The 19,608-nt window shown below is 41.7% G+C and overlaps 1 protein-coding gene across 1 annotated transcript in view; it reads right to left on the bottom strand.

Moving 5' to 3' along the window:
• The window catches only part of LANCL2 (LanC like glutathione S-transferase 2), a 33,308-nt gene that overhangs the window by 5,016 nt on the left and 8,684 nt on the right, over positions 1-19,608 (bottom strand). The window contains exons 2-7 of the mRNA XM_036399427.2: positions 17,132-17,249; positions 12,457-12,664; positions 10,102-10,249; positions 9,334-9,480; positions 5,552-5,734; positions 3,148-3,324 (exon numbers count right to left, since the gene is read on the bottom strand). Of these exons, the coding sequence (XP_036255320.1) occupies positions 3,148-3,324; positions 5,552-5,734; positions 9,334-9,480; positions 10,102-10,249; positions 12,457-12,664; positions 17,132-17,249 (981 nt within the window). The remainder of the gene's footprint in view (positions 1-3,147; positions 3,325-5,551; positions 5,735-9,333; positions 9,481-10,101; positions 10,250-12,456; positions 12,665-17,131; positions 17,250-19,608) is intronic.

Here is a 19,608-nt window from a genome sequence, read left to right as displayed (position 1 = left end):
AGATCAATTTGTTCTCCTTCAACCATGACAAGGCCTGCAATCAGGTTTTAAAATATGTATTTGCATAGAATGAGTTTCAGTTTCATAACAACTTAATGGTGGGGTAGACATCTGCTTTTTGTAAATCAACCCTGCTACATGCCAAGGAAAAATGCTGTAAGAACAGATATACTTGGTCAAAATTTACTAATATTCTATCAGTCTCTTATCTCTCTTGGTGCTTAATTTATCCACGAACTGAAGACTTATAGCTGTTAATTGCATTTTGGTTTTCTTTCATTTCTGTGCACCAATTTAGAGTATTCAATCTTCAGCTGTCATTAATTAGTTTCATTTATTTGCTCTCCCCAAGCCTTATGAAAAATCATTATAAATACAGTTAGACAATTATGGTCATCAATGTTTTGTTGCAAGAGATGGATTACCATTAAAAAGAGTTAACAGTTAAGTGTCTTTCTCACATTTGATCAGCACTGCTGCAGTAGCTACATTAGACACACATGGCTTATGAACTACATCTGGATCAATTCAGTAACAACCAGTTACTTCTCCTTTATGGCTCCCCAGAGCGTCAGGGGGGCACAAGTTCCTCTGGCATTTCTGTGCTTGGATGCAAACCACTGCTTGTTCGAAATACATGCACAGAATCCTGCAAAACTAACAACTGAAAGGTCTCTCCCTGCTCCCCCTGCAGTTTGGCCTACCTGCTAGCAAACACATCAGCCTAAATAGAGGGTGCCCCTGCCCTAGAGCTGGGGCTCTATGGGGTCTAAACATGATACCAGAGCCATCAGTCTGTTCATTAGAAGGAAAGGGGTGGTATCTCCTCTCTCCCTCCCCTCCCCACTCTGTTCTGTTTAAATATTTAGTGGAGGATAATGATCTTCTCTTGATAGAGGTATGTGCATATGTGTGTGTCTTCTGGAAACACAAGGAAAAAACCACAAACACTGTGATTCACACTGTTATTAAGAACTGATTAAACATTTCTGGGCACCCTCTGGGTATAGATCTCCAAACTATGGTTTAATTCTCCCATGTAATCCTATTTGAAATGTGAGGACCAAACATGTTTATGGCATGTTTATAAGCTACAATCAATTCTTGCAACATCCACATCTGATTGCACACTAGCCTTGATTATTACTTCCAGCCTGGGAACTGCAACAGAAATTTAAAAAATGCACCTTAGGCTACTGAAACACAACCATCATTTGCAAATACATAGCTTCAGCTCAACTGGGATCCAGTAAGCCACAGGATCTTTGTTTAACTGGTGGGGGGAGAAGAGGGAGAAGAAACAATATCTTAGGAAGACATCTGACATTATTTGTCACACAGACTGGCATGCTTGCCACCAACAGTGGCAGTCACAAGGCTGAACAGCACAGGGCTCAATGCTCTGTTGCCTGCAGCCCAGGACGCCACAGCCCCTGTCGCCTCTTACACACAGGCCAGCTACGAGCGCCTCAGCTCCTGACAATTTGAGAGAAAAGCTGTGAGGATAAAACGCGAAGGACAAAGCAGGGGTCTCCCTCTATTCAAGTTCTTGTGGTTCATTTGTGAAACAGCTTCATGAGGCAGGTATTCCAGGAAAGACTCCTTCCCCTGGGCTTGATGTTTTCGGTGTGAAGAAGCACTCCTGGGAGGGCAGCCATCTCATTCTCTCAGTTACATGCCTCTAGGTACCAACATAACTGCATGTTTGCTTCCCTGCACACTCTGGCTCAGAAAGAAGATATTTCAAGAATGCCAGACAAGCAAATTCCTCTGCATGTTTCCCCTTACTCTGCCTGTTGTCTCCCCACTCTCCCACTTAGCATCCCCAAGGGGATGCTGGAGATGCTGAGTGGCAGAGAGGCTGCAAATCCACTGCCTGACTATGGTGGGCAGCTCCAGCAAACAGTCTTTGGCCACTGCACCACAACCTCCTTCTTAAAGCGATTTCAGGTACGTATCAGAGTCTCTGCCTTTTCTGGCTTTGAGACAGACATGTTAGCTTTTCTCTAGATAGGTGTGGACAAACACCTGGGCTCTCTGGGGCCAGAAATGCAGCACCACCAGGAGCTGCCAATGCTACCCAGAGCTGCAGAAGGTGTGCTAGCATGAAGGATGATAGGGAGAGCTGACAGCCATGCTGCCAGCAATGCCTGCAGGGTGCTGTGGCTCACACATCAGCAGTGGGTGACTCCATGTTTAACAAAGTCACACATTTGCTGTGGGAGTACTGGGGTTTTATTTCAATCTCTAGGATGCAGGTATGTCTACAGGTGTCCTCACAGCATGATGCTTTGGTAAATGTGAGACAAGCAGCAGATTTTTAAAGCTCTGCTGAGAGAGGACAGGCTGACTGCAGAGATGAATACAGTAACTTTACATATGGCCAATATTCACTAAAAAGCACCTAGGAAGCAACTCGTCAAATTTCATTTGCAATACTGTGTAAAAGGCTTCACCTAAAAATCTGTGTACACAATATGAAAGAAAGCTCATGTCAGTGAATTAAACCAGAAAAAAAAATCCAACAAACCAAACCAAGGTCTTACTAGGTAAGAAAACAGGCAGAGAAAGCCTTCTCCTTCAGTAAGTGCTAGCACAGTCAGGAGCTGAGAGCAGAACTTGGACAATTCCAGTGAAAAAATTCTGAATGTGTTTTTCTCTGCAATTTGTATTAATAAAAAAACTCTAAGTGAGCAATTTAATAACTGCAATTTAGAGCTCTAAAAGCCCCAAACAGGCACTAGTCTGAAAACAAATAATTACAAAATACAAATACAAACAGCTTGAGGACCTGAGGAGGATAGTGAAACTCTCAGTGGAATAATTAGCACCACATAATATCAGTCTTTTATTGTTCAGGCAGGCTAATTTTCAGGCTCTTATTGTCTTCTGAATACATTTAGTCCCTCCCCTCTTACAAATAATTTGTCTGTTTCACTCTGCTTATTAAGACAGTGCCTGCCCCACATACACAGTTAAAGTCGTCCAGCCGAAGTGAGTGGAGTGGAGCGAGTGATGGGCCCCCCTGTTACCCCACCCAGTGTCCCAGCCAGCCCCAGTGCACATCATCCCACCCCCAGCCCAGTTTGTACAGGCACTGGGATGTGAAAGGGAGCAGTGATTTTGCTGGCATGCTGCAGAGCTCACCTTGCAAGCTCGGTAGAGGTACTTTCTGTCCTGAGTTAGGTTATAGAGAGACAAGAAGGAGTAGCCATTGCCAGCAGTACCATGGCAGATCCCATAACCTTTTCTCAATAAACCTCTCTGCCAGATGACATCACTGCAATCCATAGCATCTTTCAGGTATTTATCCTCTTTAAAAGTCTGTGGAATAAAAACAGAGAATAAACACACATCAATTGAAGTATTAATGAAAACAAAAGGAAGCTGTTCCTGACAGATGTTTTGCTGTTTGTGTAGGGCTTTTCCATATAAAATTTATTTTAGATTTTAATAATCTATTTTTCATAGACTTCTCTTCTTTCTTAGTAGGTTGTTTCTCCTTTTCCTGCAGGGTAAAAGAAAAAACTTTTCTGTTTTTTGTTTTCAAAATCAGGACTCCCAAAGAAAAAGCTCAAGTTCAAGGCCTTTGGTTCCAAAACCTACAATCTATTTAAAGGCTATGTGGTCCTTTTTTCTTCATTTTCTATTCCCAAACCAGAATTTGAAAATACTTCTGTATGTGATGCTGCCTCCAAGAAACGTAAAACAGAATAATGGATATCAAATCTGGTCCTAAATTGCTGGTCTGGTCTTCATGACTAATTCTTCCTGGTTGCTCACTGTCTGCCTTCAATTCCACGTCAAAAATGCACAAGAATTTTGCATAGGACAGGACTCTTTTCTCTGCCACAAATACATGCAGGAATCCCACATTTCCTTTATGAGTACTTGTATATTTGTATAGTATATGCTCAGAAGCAGTTTGAGCAAAGGAACGCTTTTGCAAAGTTTACTGCAACTGATATACATTTTAAACATAGAGGGCTCATACAGAAAGAAAAAACAAAAGCAAGGAATTTAGCTGATTAACACCAGAATTCCACCTTTATAAAGCCACTTTACAGATCAACAAACAAACAAAACCCCAAACCAACAACAACAAAAACCCCAACCTAAATAACCCCAACAAAACAAACCTGATGCACTACTGTAGACCTAGTCCTTTGGAGCTGGTATCCCCTGCCAAACTATTTAGTAAGATAATAGAAGCAACTAACATGTAAGATTCTTAAATACACAAGCTTGATACAGGAAGTGCCTCTCTCTGAACACTGAGCAGGGTTTGCCAGCTGCTTAGCTGTAACATTTTGAATTAAGCAGCACTTGATTTCCAGGACAAACACTGCTGTCTGTTATCACAAGTCCTGTGCCTGGTATGAAAGCATAGCCAGCAAAACACCTGCCAACTTTTTTCTTTCAGTGCTTCAAAAAGAAGAATATAAAGAATAATAGAAAAACATATGTTTCATCACTTTAAACACAGAAAGAGGCCAAAAAGGAGACTGCTAATCAGAACTTGGTCCTATCCCTCTCACCTCTTGCAAAACATTTTGTGCTGGGGAAAGCATCACATTGACAAAGAAGGAGAGAGTGGAGAAGTGTTAAGTCAATCTCCTGCCACAGTCCAAAGAAAAAGCAACTGCAACTGCTGTTACATGCAGCAATGCTGTAAGAAATTTAAAGTTCACATTCCAGGTAGCAGCATAAGTAATTATTCCATAAACCAAGCCTGCTTTTCATCAGCCCACCCAGATGCCAACCAGGGAATCTGTCAAGGAGGGCTGTCAAAAGCAAGAATCAATTTGCATATATTTAATTAAATGGCATACTTTCAAATGTCACGCAAATCAGAAGCACACAAAAAGTCAGGTAGCAAACCTAGCTAAGAATGGAGAAGGGCAAACAGCAGGCTTGTGGTAGCTCAGCAGTTTTATTTATGCCCTGGAAGGGGCCTGGGATTTTAGCTCTGACATTAAGTTCTTGAGAGTTATATCTTAATAAAGGAGTAATTTATGGAAAACATTCTTTGGCAAGGCACATGAACCTATATTTTTGAAAACCAACATAATTGTTAAAACTCTTGGGATGAAGATTCAAAGAATTTAGGTCAAAGTTCTCACACCCAGGACTCTGATGCCAAACTCTTTAAATATACGTCTCTTTTCCAAGAAAGCTTAGTAACTGCTAGTGCCCTGAGAAGAAATTTTACCCACTTATTTTCTCTTTAAAACATACCAATGTATGTATTCTGAGATTCTTAGGTGTCTTGCTTGGGGTTCTTGTCAAAAGCCTACATCTAGAAAGATACTATATAAAGTCTTGCAAACAAACAGGCCTGTATATAAGTCTCTCTGTAAAGACAGAGGTATATATGCATACATATGTGTATATATACATACAAATATCTGAGAGCTTGGTGCTAATTACACCAAGGCTGTGGGTTTGATCCCTGCTTGGACCACAGATTTAAGGGCTGGACTCGATGATCATTGTAGGTCCCCTCCAACCCAGAATATTCTGTGAAATCTATGAACTCAGAATGATTTACCTTATAAGCCTGCATGAGCATGTGGATGACTCCAGGGGCACCATGGCACCAGTGAACCAGCCTGTCAGTCTCATTGCTCAGCGACGATGGGTAATTCCCAGATCGGAATTTTTTATGACGCACGTAGTCAATGCTTGGCTTCACCAGCTCTGTCAGGGTCTCCTGGTCCACATTTGCAATTGGCTGAGGAAAAAACATTAAAATAAACATCACTAAATACATTAACAGAAGTAGTAACAAATTGTGTATCAACACTTAATTCTACAATCTGTTTTCAAGTATCCTACATAAGTGCCCTTGATCCAAATACTGTGAATCACATCCTACAGATTTAATTAATGCCTGCTTATTACACCCTTGCTAAGAGCATTTTTACAGTCATTGCAGAGACAAAGAAATTGGGGCACCAAGTTGTTACCTGTCTTAATGGAGGTGACACAGAAAGATTATGGAAGAACTGAGTACGACTCCCAGACCTCTCTTTGTAACTTAAAATAGGGAGAACACTTACAGAAGAAAGACAGTTTTGTACACATGGTGCTCATAATACAGACTTCCAATATATTGGGTTACACATTTTGTTTTAAAAATAACTATTTCCCAACAAATGAAGGAAAGTGTATATAGCAGCATACCTGGCAAGAGATTTATGAAGGCTGAAGTTTTCCATCATAAACAAAGCTCCCTGAAGCTATGGGCTATAAATCTGCATTTCCAATTTCAGAAGCAATAGCTACCTCACCAAATACCTAAACATCTTTGTACTACAAAATCATCCTTCAGTTGCTCTTAGCAATTTCCTTTCTAATTTTTTTTTTGTTTAATTTACATCCTTGTCAAATGGATCCATCATCCTGCATGTTCCTTGTAACTAAAGGTTTAGAAGCCAAGTAACTGTGGTGTCTGCAGCTGGTCTTGGTTGGCATTCCCTCCACTACCAGTCCATTTTCCACCATTGTAACAGCAGAGCTCTCTATTTTGACACAATCGATATGATTTCTGGAATTTCTGCAAGCTGTGGGAACAACAACGGGCACTGGAGCCTACAACAGCCTAATAACTGACCTTATTTTTTAAAATAACTTGTCTTTATTACTGATTCAATGTCATAAAATTCCACTGTTTCCCACCAGCTCCAGCACATTTGTATTCAACAGGTGAGCACACTCCTAGAATTCAAAGTCTGGCAGCCAAATTAATGCAAACTTTCAATAGTTATATTTTGAGTAACCTGAAAAAAGGAGAAGCCTCTATTTCCCCTCATCCAGAAGACCTCTGCCAGACTTCTATCCACCAGGTCCCTCAAGCAGACTGTTCCTGCTGTTCATCAGAAGTACCACTGAATACAGAGCAGCTTGTCATGAAAAACACCCCAAAGCTACTCAGCTCTCACTCAGAATCCTCCCTGTGTGGTAGGGAGGCTTCATAGGAATGTTTGTGCAGGGGCTCTTGATTTCACAAGGCAATCCTGTAGAAGAAGGCAAAGAGGATAGGCACCAGCAATAAATGCCTTCAGTCGTGAGCTGTGCAAGGCAAGGCCAGGCCAGCTCAGAAATCCTTAGGAGGTAAATCCAAGAAGAGCAGGGCTCTTTACAAACCTCCTTACCTTGTGCTTCCAAGAAGATTTGAGTACAAGTGAGTTTCTTGCCCAAGCTGCTGAGGCTCCCAGCACTTAATTCAAACAGCTAAAGAGTAACCTACAGGTGTGTGTCCTGACTTTCTGTCCAAGAGCAATGGTATGCAAACAGACATTTTTGTTTCAGGGTTAGTGAAAAGATCTTAGAGTAGAGACTTCCTAGCTAGCACTTCAGAATTCCCCCTCTTCCTCCTGGATGAGTTATTTAACATGGCTAAGCTCTTATTCTTCTAGCAGCCTGTAAATAACTCCAGCAATACCTGTTTTCTCCAGTTTAAGAAGTGTTTGGACAAAACTCTGGGAACATGGTATGATTTTTGGGGTGTTCTGTGCAGGGCCAGGAGTTGGACTTGATGATCTTGATTTGTCCTTTCCAACTCAGCATATTCTATGATTGTATGATATAGGTGTTGTACAGGAATTACCCTCAGTAACCTTCACATCTCAGGTGCAATGTTCAATGCCTTTTTTTTGTTACCAAATAACCACTCAACAAACCATCTCTTGAATTCTTTGATGAAAATACAGCAGAATTCACCCCATTTGGCGTGGGAGGGATGAGGAAAGTATGGGACTCTGATATGCCATCTTCTTCTGCAGTGGATGACTCAACTTTGCATGACTCACAATATTTAACATACAGTGAAAATATGGTAATCTAATTCTGCATAAACAATGGGTTTCTGGTAATTCTTAAAAGCAGCAATTAGATGTAAAGGAAAAATAACTAGGATTTTAACATGTAGACAGAATAGCTTCTGCTCAAACCAAAAAGCAATGTGCAATGATTTCTGCTATCAATCTTAAATAGTAAATGAAGCATGGAGCCTTTAAAGAGCCTTCTTTAGAAGACTAGATGTTTCTCTGAAAATCTAGCACTACCAGGGAAAGAAAAGAGAAGCCAGAAAGCTGAAAGAAGCAGAAGGGGGTGGACAACCTTGCTGAAGAAAGCAGTAGGTAAAGATAGGAGCAGGGTAAATCAGAGCAGCCTTAGGCCCCAGTGGGATGGTCACTGCAGAAAATGGGTATAGTAAGGTTAAGACACACCCCAGGTAGCAGAGCAGTAGCTACTTCTATAGCAAAGTCAGCTGGTTTAACCAGAACTGCTGGTGGAAATGGTGTAAGGTAATCTAAGACACAGCATTTTTTCTAAGCAAGGAATGGCTGAGCAGTGGCAGCACCAAATACCAGCTCAATCACTTCTGCAGTGAACACAGGTACACAGCTGCAGACTGTGAGGATATACAGTCCTTCCATTTGCCTGAAGAAAACTCATTCTGCATGAGCTGGCAAGGAAATTGATATTTACAGAGATGTGCAGACTAGCAGCAGCACCTTCAAAAACCAGAAACAGGTGCAATAAAGTTTTGTAGCTCTGTGGCAATCTTCTATAATGAATCTTAAGGCTCTTTTCCCAGACTGTAGAACAAAAATAATCATAATCCTATTGCAAATCTCAGGGCAGGGGGAACTGATTTAAGTATGAGAAAGAGGAGGTTTACAGAAGAGAGGAATCTCACTAAGGAAAACAAAAAGAGGAAAGCAGAGGTCATAAATACACAAAAGTACATCAGACTTTTGTGTGAGAAATAGGGGAGCTAAGGAAGAAGAAAAACATCTAAATATTAAAAGCATACTGAAGACAAATATGTCTTAAGGATAGTCTTCCAAAAGCACCAAGACAGTGGGGGGGGGAAAAAAAATCACTACAGAAGAGAGGAAGGGCATGGAGGACAGGAGGCATCAGCGGTGCAATAATTTAAAAATAGCAAAAAATTGAAGAGTGATGGATAGTGAGTAAGTGAATTTTTAGCTGTTCTAACTGCAGGTACCAGAAGAAGTATGAAGATGAGAGAAAGCACTTCACTGTCTTTGCTGAGGACAAGAAATCAGATCCTGAAAAGCTGGCGCTCTGAACCACAGCTCAAGAGTTAATTCATTCTAATGCGATCCTGTCCTAGTCACAGTTTTCTTCTGCTATCAAACCCTTAGGCAGCACCTCAGCACAGTTCTGTGCTGCAGTCTAACTCCAAATTGTGAGACCCTGATCCAGCACAACACTGCACATGCATGAAAGCTGAAGATAAGATCCCTCTGATCAAAAAATCCCTGCTACTTCACCCCAGCCAAGAGAAGACACTCTTACCTGCATGAGCATGTAATAGATGCCAGCCACTCCATGGGCTGCTCCAACATACTGCTTCCTGTGCCACTGGTACAGCAGAGGACAGCGGTCTGTCTTCCGCTCCTCCTTGGAGAAGTTCTTCCCCGACTCAATAATAGCATCTATTACCTAAGAAAAAGAACACTCCCTGGTCACCTGAGTCGCTCACTTCAATTCAGAGGATTTTGCTTCTGTATGACTAAACTCATAACAAACAATAAGCCACAATACAGTGATAGGACAACAATATTCAATTCATTTGGATTTGAGTGCTGAGGGAGAAAAGGTATTTTCCTTAATGATGAACTCAATTATATTGTAAGAGTAAAAATTTAATCTATCAATATTTCTAATTACTTTTTTTCCAGCCCTGGCTTCTCTGGTTCCGGTATTTGCAAAACGGTCATGCATGCTCCCCACGCTAAAATTCCTTTCTTTTAACTTAAAATACTTCCACACTTCTGTTTTAAGATTTTTTTTTTTTTGGTAACAATGTCTCAAGTGGTCAAAACTAGTTACATATTGACTTATTTCCTTGGCTGGACACAGACCCACCCAAACTGGCCTGTCCCAGCCCCAGCTGGGCAGCAGGGAAAGGGGGAAGAGACTGAATGAGATGAAATTGGGTTTCCAGCTCTAGGCCCCTCTTCTCTCCAGCATCCCTCTCTTAAATTGCTTGAAATATGTATGAGAGTGATCCCAGTTCAACCTCAGTGATACTGTGATGCTGGAGAGAGAAAAGTGTCCTACCTCTTTGATAACAGACTGGGGGACAGTGTCTGGACCGATTTCAGTGTTCAGGTACAGCAAGGCATACAGGTAACCTGCTCTGCCATAGAGCAGCTCATCTGGAAGTTCAGAATCTGTGCTGATGACTGTCCTCTGGAGTTGCAACAACCTGCATCAGACAAGGAAGGTGGGGAGAGAGGATCTTCTGTAGAGACCACACTGCATTGCACAAGCCCATCAATCCAACCAGAAGCAGAACAAATGGTGAAGCACCACCAACTCCCTTCAACCACTCCCAGTCCAGCTGGCTGCTGGGTTTACAGGCCTGAGTTCTGCACACTGCCATCTTGGAGATGGGAAACTGAGCCAGAGCCAGGCCAGTATCAGCACAGCTGTCAGGATTCTGTGCAGACAGAAACAGATGCAGGGCAGGAGATGGAGAAGCCCAGAGAGCTACTCCAGCAAAGACAGAAACCTCCTGGAACCTCTGGGAATTTCACCGAAGTGAGGAACACTAAATTGTACATGTTTAGACGGAAAAAAAACAAACACGCAAAAAACCCCAATACCACCACTTGTCATTCCCTCTCCTAAGAAAACACATTGTCTCAAACATTTAGCACCTCAGCTTTGAAAAGGACACTGCTACAATGCACAAGTGTTTTGCTTGCCTTTAGCAGTGAAAAAACAAGAAACAAGAAGCGCTGGCTATGGTAATTCTCATTTTCTCCAGAATGACTCTCTGCTAATACTCTACCAGTCTGTATTAGCACCGAGGTGGATCAGAGATCTATTTTATGGCCACTCCCTCCCTATCTCTTCCTATCTTTTTTGATTAAATTGATATTTAGATGAAACCATAGTAATGATCCCATTTTAAATTGGGGGAGGGGTAACAACAATCTGGATTAAGACCAAATTCAATTCCCAGATTCCTCCAGCTATTATTTCTCAGGAGAAGAGTTAGCATTAATATCATGCCATAGCAAAACCACTGACCTCAATCATGTGTTTACGCTGTCCCTGCTTAATACTAGGGAAAAGCTACTAAAAAAACCCAGTTTTATATCTCTTTTCTCAGAACTATGCTTTGGGTTTAGAATTAAATTGTTTTCCTCTAAATTATCCACTGTTAAGTTTTATTGTTGAACTCATACAACTGGACAAAGTAAAAGGTTACAAGTGAAATCACAGATTACATTTTGACATCTATAATGTACCACTCAGCTGGTGTCATGTATATATTTGTAAACAAAAAAGTTATAACATAAACAAATAATCAAACTAAACTCCTTTTCACTACTCCTCATAGAAATTACTTTCCAAGGAGAGGCAACACTAAAAGATTTACTGCTAATCTCATTTTGCTATCCTCATGCTTTTTGCCGTACAGCAAGCAATGCTGCTTTCTGAGCTGCATTCAAAATGACATGCCCAAGCTGACTGCCAGTTGTAAAAGCAAAAAACCCCAAACCTAACACTCACTTCAAAACTGAAATATTCATTCAGGAACAGCAGCAGAGGTTAATCACACTAGGATTCTAGAACAGAAAGAGACCAATTACATTTCCAAACATAAACTAGAATGGAGATGAGGACATAAGCCTCTTCGCAAATTCTGCCAGCCTGAGGTGTGCTGCTGGACAGCTATCAGATGGACTATGGTGCTGAATGCAAACCCCACAGGGTTCCAGGACTTCCAGCTCTTGCTGGGATAGCAATCAACTCTGTACCGGCAAAGGCACAATCAGCTCTCTAATGAAGCTACATCTAAATGGGATTTCTTGAGACATTTGTTCCATTTAGATTACTTTGAAAAAGGGCTGGAATTTTTTCAGGCCACCTTCATATGCTCTGACCTAATTAAATTCTTTGCCTTTACAAATCTGCTCCTGTAAATACTTCCTCTTTGATATATTACATTTTTGTTACGTATCAATCCAATACACCGTGTTTCCGTCTGCCTGCATCCAGATGCAGTGCACATGTTTTGTAATGAATCTACAACTAAGACCCACTCTTTACAGAAAGCATCACATACTGCACAAGCACTACATATTGCTGATGACAAGAGCATGGCTTTTGTTAAATGTCACTTCAATGTGACAAAATCAGAACATGTGTGCACTACAGATATGCCCAGGACATCCTGTCCTAACAGCGATAGAGGACTCAAGATAAACGTCTAAATATGAATCAAGTGCAAGCCAGCTTTAATAAAGATAAAGCCTATTTTGTATTCCTGTACCGAAAACTTATCAGGAGAGAAAGTGTCCATTCTTTAGCCCTGTCCTCTTAAATTTCACTTGCAAAGTTACTGAACCAACGCTCTCTACAAATGATAGGGCATGACATTTCCCACCATCAACCACTTACTTGGCAACACAATCTTGAGACTCACTGCTGTTTTTCAGCTTGTGGTAAACCACTGCACCCACTGCCAATGGCCCAGCGTCACCACAGAGGAAAGTAACTCTTCTGCCATTCAGATTGCGAAGGATTCTCTTCACGTAATCGAGAGATCGCTGCAAGTGGCTCTGGTTTTTTGTGACGCGGTATAGTTGCAGATATAAGAGGGCAATACCTGAAATGAACACATGAAAAAGAGAGAGTTTCACTTACTTTTCTTTCTAAGTGTATCCCATTCCCCTCTTTGGTGCCTCTGAGCCAGTAATTCAAATGTGAACAGGTATTTTGGCAATAAAAACATGTCAGTCAAGGGTCCTAGCTTATGCAGTGTGAAGGCACTGGGCCACTATTTGGATGACATTTCAATGGGATTGTGGGAAAAATTATCAGACTGAAGCCCAATGGTAGAGTCTCAATTTCCAAAAAAAAGAAGAAAACTCATGACTCAGGCCTCAACACTTGGCAAACTGTATTGGGTTTGCGTAGCCCAGCCTTGGTAGTGGGAGGCTACAGGCTTCTGTGAGAAACTGCTGGAAGCTTCCTTCATGTCTGGCAAAGCCAATCCCTGGTGGCTCCAAAGCCTGGTGACTCCCCTTTTCAATCACAAGGGCTGATGTGCCACTGGTCAAGGCTGGGCCTTGAATTAGAAATAGTGGTAATGCCTCTGTAATAACAGATTTAGGAAGAAAAGGAAAACAAGTTATTGTGCAGCTGTAATTGTGTCCAGAGAAGACTGGAATGAGAACATGTGAGAGGAACAACTCTGCTGACACCAGGATCAGTAAAGAAGGAGAAGAGAGGAGGTGCTCCAGGAACTGGCGCTGAGATTCCTCTGCAGGCTGTAGTGCAGATCATAGTGAGGCAGCTGCACCCCTGCAGCCCATGGAGGACCATGGGGATGTAGAGATCCACCTGCAGCCCATGAAGAAGACTCATGGAGCATGCCAAAGCAAGTAGATGACTAAGATGAGGCTGTGACCTACTGGAAGGAGGTTGTAACCCCTGAGGAGAGAGAAGCCCACACTGGAGCAGCTTGTGCTTGAAGGACTGCACCCCATGGAGGAGTGATCCATGCTGCAGGTTTGTAGAGAGCTGTTGCTCGTGAGATGGACCCACACTGGAGGAGTTCATGGAGAACTGTCTCCTGTAGGAGGGACCCCCATGGTGGAGCAGGGGAATGACTCTTCCCCTTGAGCAGTGGGTGAAACCATTGGTGATGAACTGACCATAACCACCATTCCTGTCTCTCTGTGCTGCTGGGGGAGGATGTAGAGCTGGGAAGAAGGGAGAGGTGGAAAGGAGGTGTTTTGAAGGTCTTATTTTACTTCTCACCGTCCTGCTCTGATTTTGTTAGAAATAAATTCAATTAATATCTTTAATTCTAGCCTGTTTTGCCCATGATGGTATTCAGTGAGTGATTTCTCCTGGTCCTTATCTCAACCCATGAAGGTTCGTTATATTTTTCTCTTCCCTGTCCAGCTGTGGAGGGGAGTGAGAGAGAGGCTTTGTGGGTGCCCTGCATTCAGCTGGCATCAACCCACTACACAAAGAGATCACTGAAGATTCAAAAATTTGAGTTAACAAGCACATGTGTGATTCAGTATAGTAACTGTACAATTCTCATCTATTATATGCAAGAAGTGACTTCTCATTTGATTTGTAAAAGGATCTTTTGATGAGTTTTTGGATTCAAGTTGCCAAGTTCTTCATACCCCCTAAAAGTATTTCACAAGATTACAAGCTTGCACAAGTCAAGCAGGTTTATAAAAGCCAGAAGTCAAATCAGGGCTCTAAGAATGCCAGGAGGTACTATCAAGCTTCACTCCGTTGAACTCATTACATAGTTTTCCATTAAAACAAACCAAAACCTTAAAAGTAACAACAATGTAGGCTGAAGGAAGTGAAACAAATCCATCTAAGTGGATGCCTACTGGCCAATCACTTATCTCCAGACCACACTGTAACTCAAACCCATTTCTGAATGGGGAGAGCACTCTCCCGAGCCTCATCCAAAGCCAAGTACACACAAGGCCCACTGAGCTCCCAGAGAGGCTATCTCAGGAGCACCACAACAACAGCACCACAAGAGTGCTGGTACATCCTCACATGTTCCCTGGGCAGGCTCTGAGCCAGCCTTTCTAGCTGAATCTAAGAAGAAAGCTGCAGAGTTTAGGTAACTCAGTTCAACATCATGGGAACTTGTGGGCTATTTACAGGGATTTGTGGAACCCTTTTTTATGCTGCAACAGATGTGTAAATATCTTGGCTTGACCAAAGGATGATTAGAAATGTAGCCACAAATTCCAGTTCATCTCATCCTTCCTAGTGTTTCTCGGTGCAACACCCTTAAAATGGTCCAAGAGGTCTGGCACATAAAAAAGTACTTGTATAAGTAAGATGGACTCCTACATGTGTCCCATGATTGTTACATGCCAACAGCAGGTGTTCCAAGATTTTAAAGATATTTCACAAAATGCAGGCCAATGCTCATGACTGCACTGCCAATAAGATTTGTCTAGACTTGGTATATAAAAGGCAGGGCAGTCGTTTACAGCACTACTTTTACCTTCTGATTTGTATGCTAGCAAAATGCAGCAAAGAGCAAGTTTGGGGAAAAAGTATCTGCATTAAGTACTTTAAAAACCAGATCATTTAAATACTTTTATTCAGAACCATATCCACAGGAGCCTTGAAAGAATTTAACAGCTTGGAATAGATGTAAATGGCAATCCTTCTACAGGATGGAAAAATCCCACACTCATTAGACAACGTCACTTGTTCATCTATATTCCTGTTTCAGCTAATGATGGCTGTTACTTTTACCTTATGACTCATTTTCAGTATGCTCTGGTTTATCAGCCATAATTTCAGTTGTCAGTCACTGTGCCAGAACGCAGCTCCCCGGGAGCCATTCCATACTGTCAGCACGAGAAAGCCCACCACTGGAGATCTGCACGCACTCAGCAGCCAGTCACTTTCAGACCCTGAAACACGTCTATCTTTTAAGCCTGAGTTGTCTAAAAGTTCCCCACCCATCCACCCACAGCACCATCTGTACCAAAACATCAAGAAAAAAGCAAAGAATTTTACCCTTTAATTGCCAGATTTAAGCCTAAGGATGGATGAAGGCTGGAGAGCTTTTCCAAGCTACTCCCCCCTCATGACAGAGATAAAAGAATAGATCTCCTCAGGCCACATTTCAAACATGTTGTGCTAAAAGTTTAAGTATGCCTGAAGCTTGAGCTAGAAGAGCAGGAACAGAATATGCCAGTCTATCCAGCAAAGTCACACTTAACAGGCCTAGATGGACACGTCCTGGCAACTTGAAGAACGGTGGCCACATCAGACATGAAAACTGCAGGCTCTGCCTAAAGGATCAGTCTCCTGGTTTCAGCTGGGGTATAGTTAATTTTCTTCTCTGTAGTTACAGTCCTGTGGTTTGGATTTAGTGTGAGAATAACACTGATAGCACACTGATGGTTTAGCTGTTGCTGAGCAATGCTTACCCTAAGTCCCGGACTTTTCATTTTCACATGCTCTGCCAGGGAGCAGGTGCACAAGATGCTGGGAGGGAGCATGGCCAGGACAACTGACACAAACTGGCCAAAGGGATATCCCCCTACCACAGGACACCATGCTGGGTACATAAACTGGGAGGAGCTGGCTGGAAGCCACCAATCTCTGCTCAGGCATGGGCTGGACTTTGGTGAGCAGGTGGTGAGCAAAGGCATTCTGCATCACTCATTTCTGTTGCATTTTATCCCTCTCCCCTTTTCATTACAATTGTAATTATTGTTGTTGGTTCCATTATTATTATTATTTTACTTTATTTCAGTTATTAAACTGTTCTTATCTCAGCCCATGGGTTTTATCTTTTTTTTTTCAAATCCCCTCCCTATGCAACTATGGCAAAGGGGATGTAGGAGAAGCAGGGCGTGTGTGCTCAGCTGTGCAATATTTAGTTGCCAGGTGAGGTTGAATCACACCAATTAGAAGGGCTCATTGACATCTGGACAGCATCAGTGATGCAATGCTAAATGAAAAATGGTCCCTAGCAATAGCCATCACCTGCATATGCCTAATTTTCCTCATGATCCTCAGTCTTGCTTCCATACCTCTACACTCCCCCTCCTCACACAATCATTTTACCATTTTTGTACAGACAGAACAAGAACAAGAATAGCCAATACCTAAATTCCAGATTTGAAGGCTACAAGCTTCTGGCCACAGAACATATTCCCCCCATGTACTCCCAGTGATTAGAAAATGCTGTTACCATTAGAAAAACTGCTAACTAGTAGCCTGTTGAACATAAAAAGGTGAAAAGTAACTCTTTTTTAAAAGCAATTTTAAAGAAACAAGAGGTAACGTAAAAGAGCAGCCTTAGAAAATCCACTCCTTTTAAAAAACAATGATCTCCATATACAAAAGTCAATTATCATTCTGTGTCTTTGTTTGCTGAAGTCAATGCAAGTTACAGACAGTAGTGACCAAGGTTCCAGAGTAAAAAAAAAACCCAACGCACAAAAATGCCCGTAACAGAGGATTTCTACCACTACTATGAGAATATCAGAATGTCCTATGCATAAATCCAATTACATCATTTAACAAATACATTTCACTGAAATTCCAGCTTTCTCACCAGTCCAGCCAGTATAGGCAGAGCAGTCATGTGGATCTGCCGTCTTCAGCCCTTCCTCCATTTGTTGCAGAAGGTCCTTGATTTTTGCCTGGATCCGTTTTGAGAACCGAGCATTGACCTGAAAGCAGGAGGCAGGGAACAAGCCAGAAAAGAAAGTAATTAAAGAATGCAAAGTGCCAGCTCCCCTTTCTTGTTTGGGAAGAAAACCAAACCAAACCAAAACCAATCAAACAAAAAATAACTAGAAAATAAGGAACACATACAGCAACCAGCATCATCAAGGTGGTTCATCTTAAGTGTGTCTCATGTAAATGCATTCTGACTACATTTTAGGGTAAGTTACAGGTATCTACATTAGGCAAAGGTTACCTATGCATTCTTTAAAGTCACACAAAGAGGAGCTATGGACACTGTGACAGCATGTAATTCTAATAAGGGTCCTGGTACAATGACCATGTTATGGACAAACAGCACAAGCCCCATGTGTTTGCTCTCATCACAAGGACACACCCTTTGTAGCATTACAGAGCAGGAAATACCGCAAGGAAAAGAAATGTACCAGGTGACCTGTCTTTTTGTACAGAATACTCAAGACAATCAAGCCAAAGAAGATGAGCAGAAGCAGCTCAGCATCTTCAGCTCAGGCACAAAGGCAAAGAAACAAGTCTGATCTTACACACTGCTTCCTTTTACTTTTGCTCAAAAAATGTTTACATAGATGAAATACATGATATATGTATCAGAGAGTACTTTACCCTTTCCAACATTTCTCTCTCATTATGCACACTTTTAGGGAAGATATGTTACTGATTACTCCTTAAAACCTATGGAACATGGAAATCAGCACAGTGGTATGGTAAGCTTTTGCTTGACTACAGCACATCCCAGAAGTGTGGGGTTTGGGTAAATGACAGGTCCTGGATGCCACCATGCAACCGATTACACAAGGCATACCACATTTTGTATTCTTGTTTAGAGAGAAACTTCAAATAAAAATCAGTGACTTCAAACATCCATCCAACAGATTCAGAAATCAGAAATATTTAAGAATTGCACAAGGCTTCTGACACACCAGAAATCTTCAGGGTGAATAGTTCAAATCCATTTAAGGATATCCATGGTAGGATAGGAAGGGAGAAGGAAATATCTCACACTGAACACGTATCATTCTAGAAACAAGCTAGAGACACCTTAACCTTCGCCAATATCTCTAGCAGCCAAACACAGTAGGTATCTGAAGCCTGTTAAGCTCCAGTGGTGTTAAGCACCTTTCTGTTAGGGAACTGTACTATGCATCCACATCACCACTACCCCACCACCCTCCCTTTTTGACTGGTTCAGTGAGGTCTCAACACAAAGGAAAACCTTCCTCAAGGGCAGGGCTTCTCTCCTTCAAAAGACAGCTATGCTGATGCTAAGGCATATGGTGAAACAGCATGAGGATATTCACGTGGATGCATCCAGGCACAGAGCTCAGCTTATCTGACAAGAGTGAACTAAGGCTTCACACTCCCCATTTATTTACCTACTGCACATCACAAGCATGCTGCTTATCTTTTTGTTCTGACAATACACCTGCTGTTACCAAATCAGGATATTTTATATCAAACACCAGATTAAATTACTTAGAGGTAGGAGGGGAATACTAGGACATCAGGATGCCTGGGTTCTGCATTGAAATCTCAGTCCCATACAAATAATTTAGCTCAGGTTGGTAATCTCTCTCTCTAGAATCTGAATTTTAACTTACTAGTCTTGGTTCAGTGCTTGAAAAAGCACAGATTAAAGGATATTTTTATTAATATGTTTATAATTATCTGTAAGTCCAAACAAAGCTACTCCCAAACTTATGTCAGTGTGAATAGGTTAAAAGTGGCAACCAAGTTTTCCCCAGCTATCTACTTCTCTCTTTTTTTCTGGTTGCTCTGAAGCTTTCCCAAGCAAGCACTGTCACTGATCATTTTATAAGACTCCGTTACAAGCTTGTAACAGATGCTTACATGCACTAGAATAAATTAATTACATGAAGAAATGAATGTTGAAAGGTGACTTTCGAAGATTTAAAAGCTTCCTTCAAGGAAACTTGGGGCAGCATTACTACTGAGCATAACACGCACACTTGTGTGGAGCACAGATTGATTTTCATCAGAGGTACATTCATCTCAAGAGGATGTTTCCAGCTGGCATTCAGCCTTTGCTGCAGGTGACTTGTTATTCCTGTAGGGACAAACAAAAATCAGGAAGCCTGATCTCTGATATCCAGTGGCACATTTACTTCGGGTTCACAACAGACTGGGTGATAGCAGGAGCTGAAGGGTTATCTTTAATTAGAAAAGGCTTTCTCCAGGAATTCAACTGCTGCATTACTCCTCTGCTGCTGCACAGAGAACAACCATTATCATCCCAAACACTGCTCAAGTTTTATATTGTCAAAGCACAAAAACAAGGGTTCATTCCTCATTATACTAAATAGAGCC

The sequence above is a fragment of the Molothrus ater genome, chromosome 1 (genome assembly GCF_012460135.2).
Source record: "Molothrus ater isolate BHLD 08-10-18 breed brown headed cowbird chromosome 1, BPBGC_Mater_1.1, whole genome shotgun sequence".
NCBI lineage: Eukaryota > Metazoa > Chordata > Aves > Passeriformes > Icteridae > Molothrus > Molothrus ater.
Note: the sequence above shows the minus strand (reverse complement) of the source record. Positions and strands in the feature narration are given on the sequence as shown.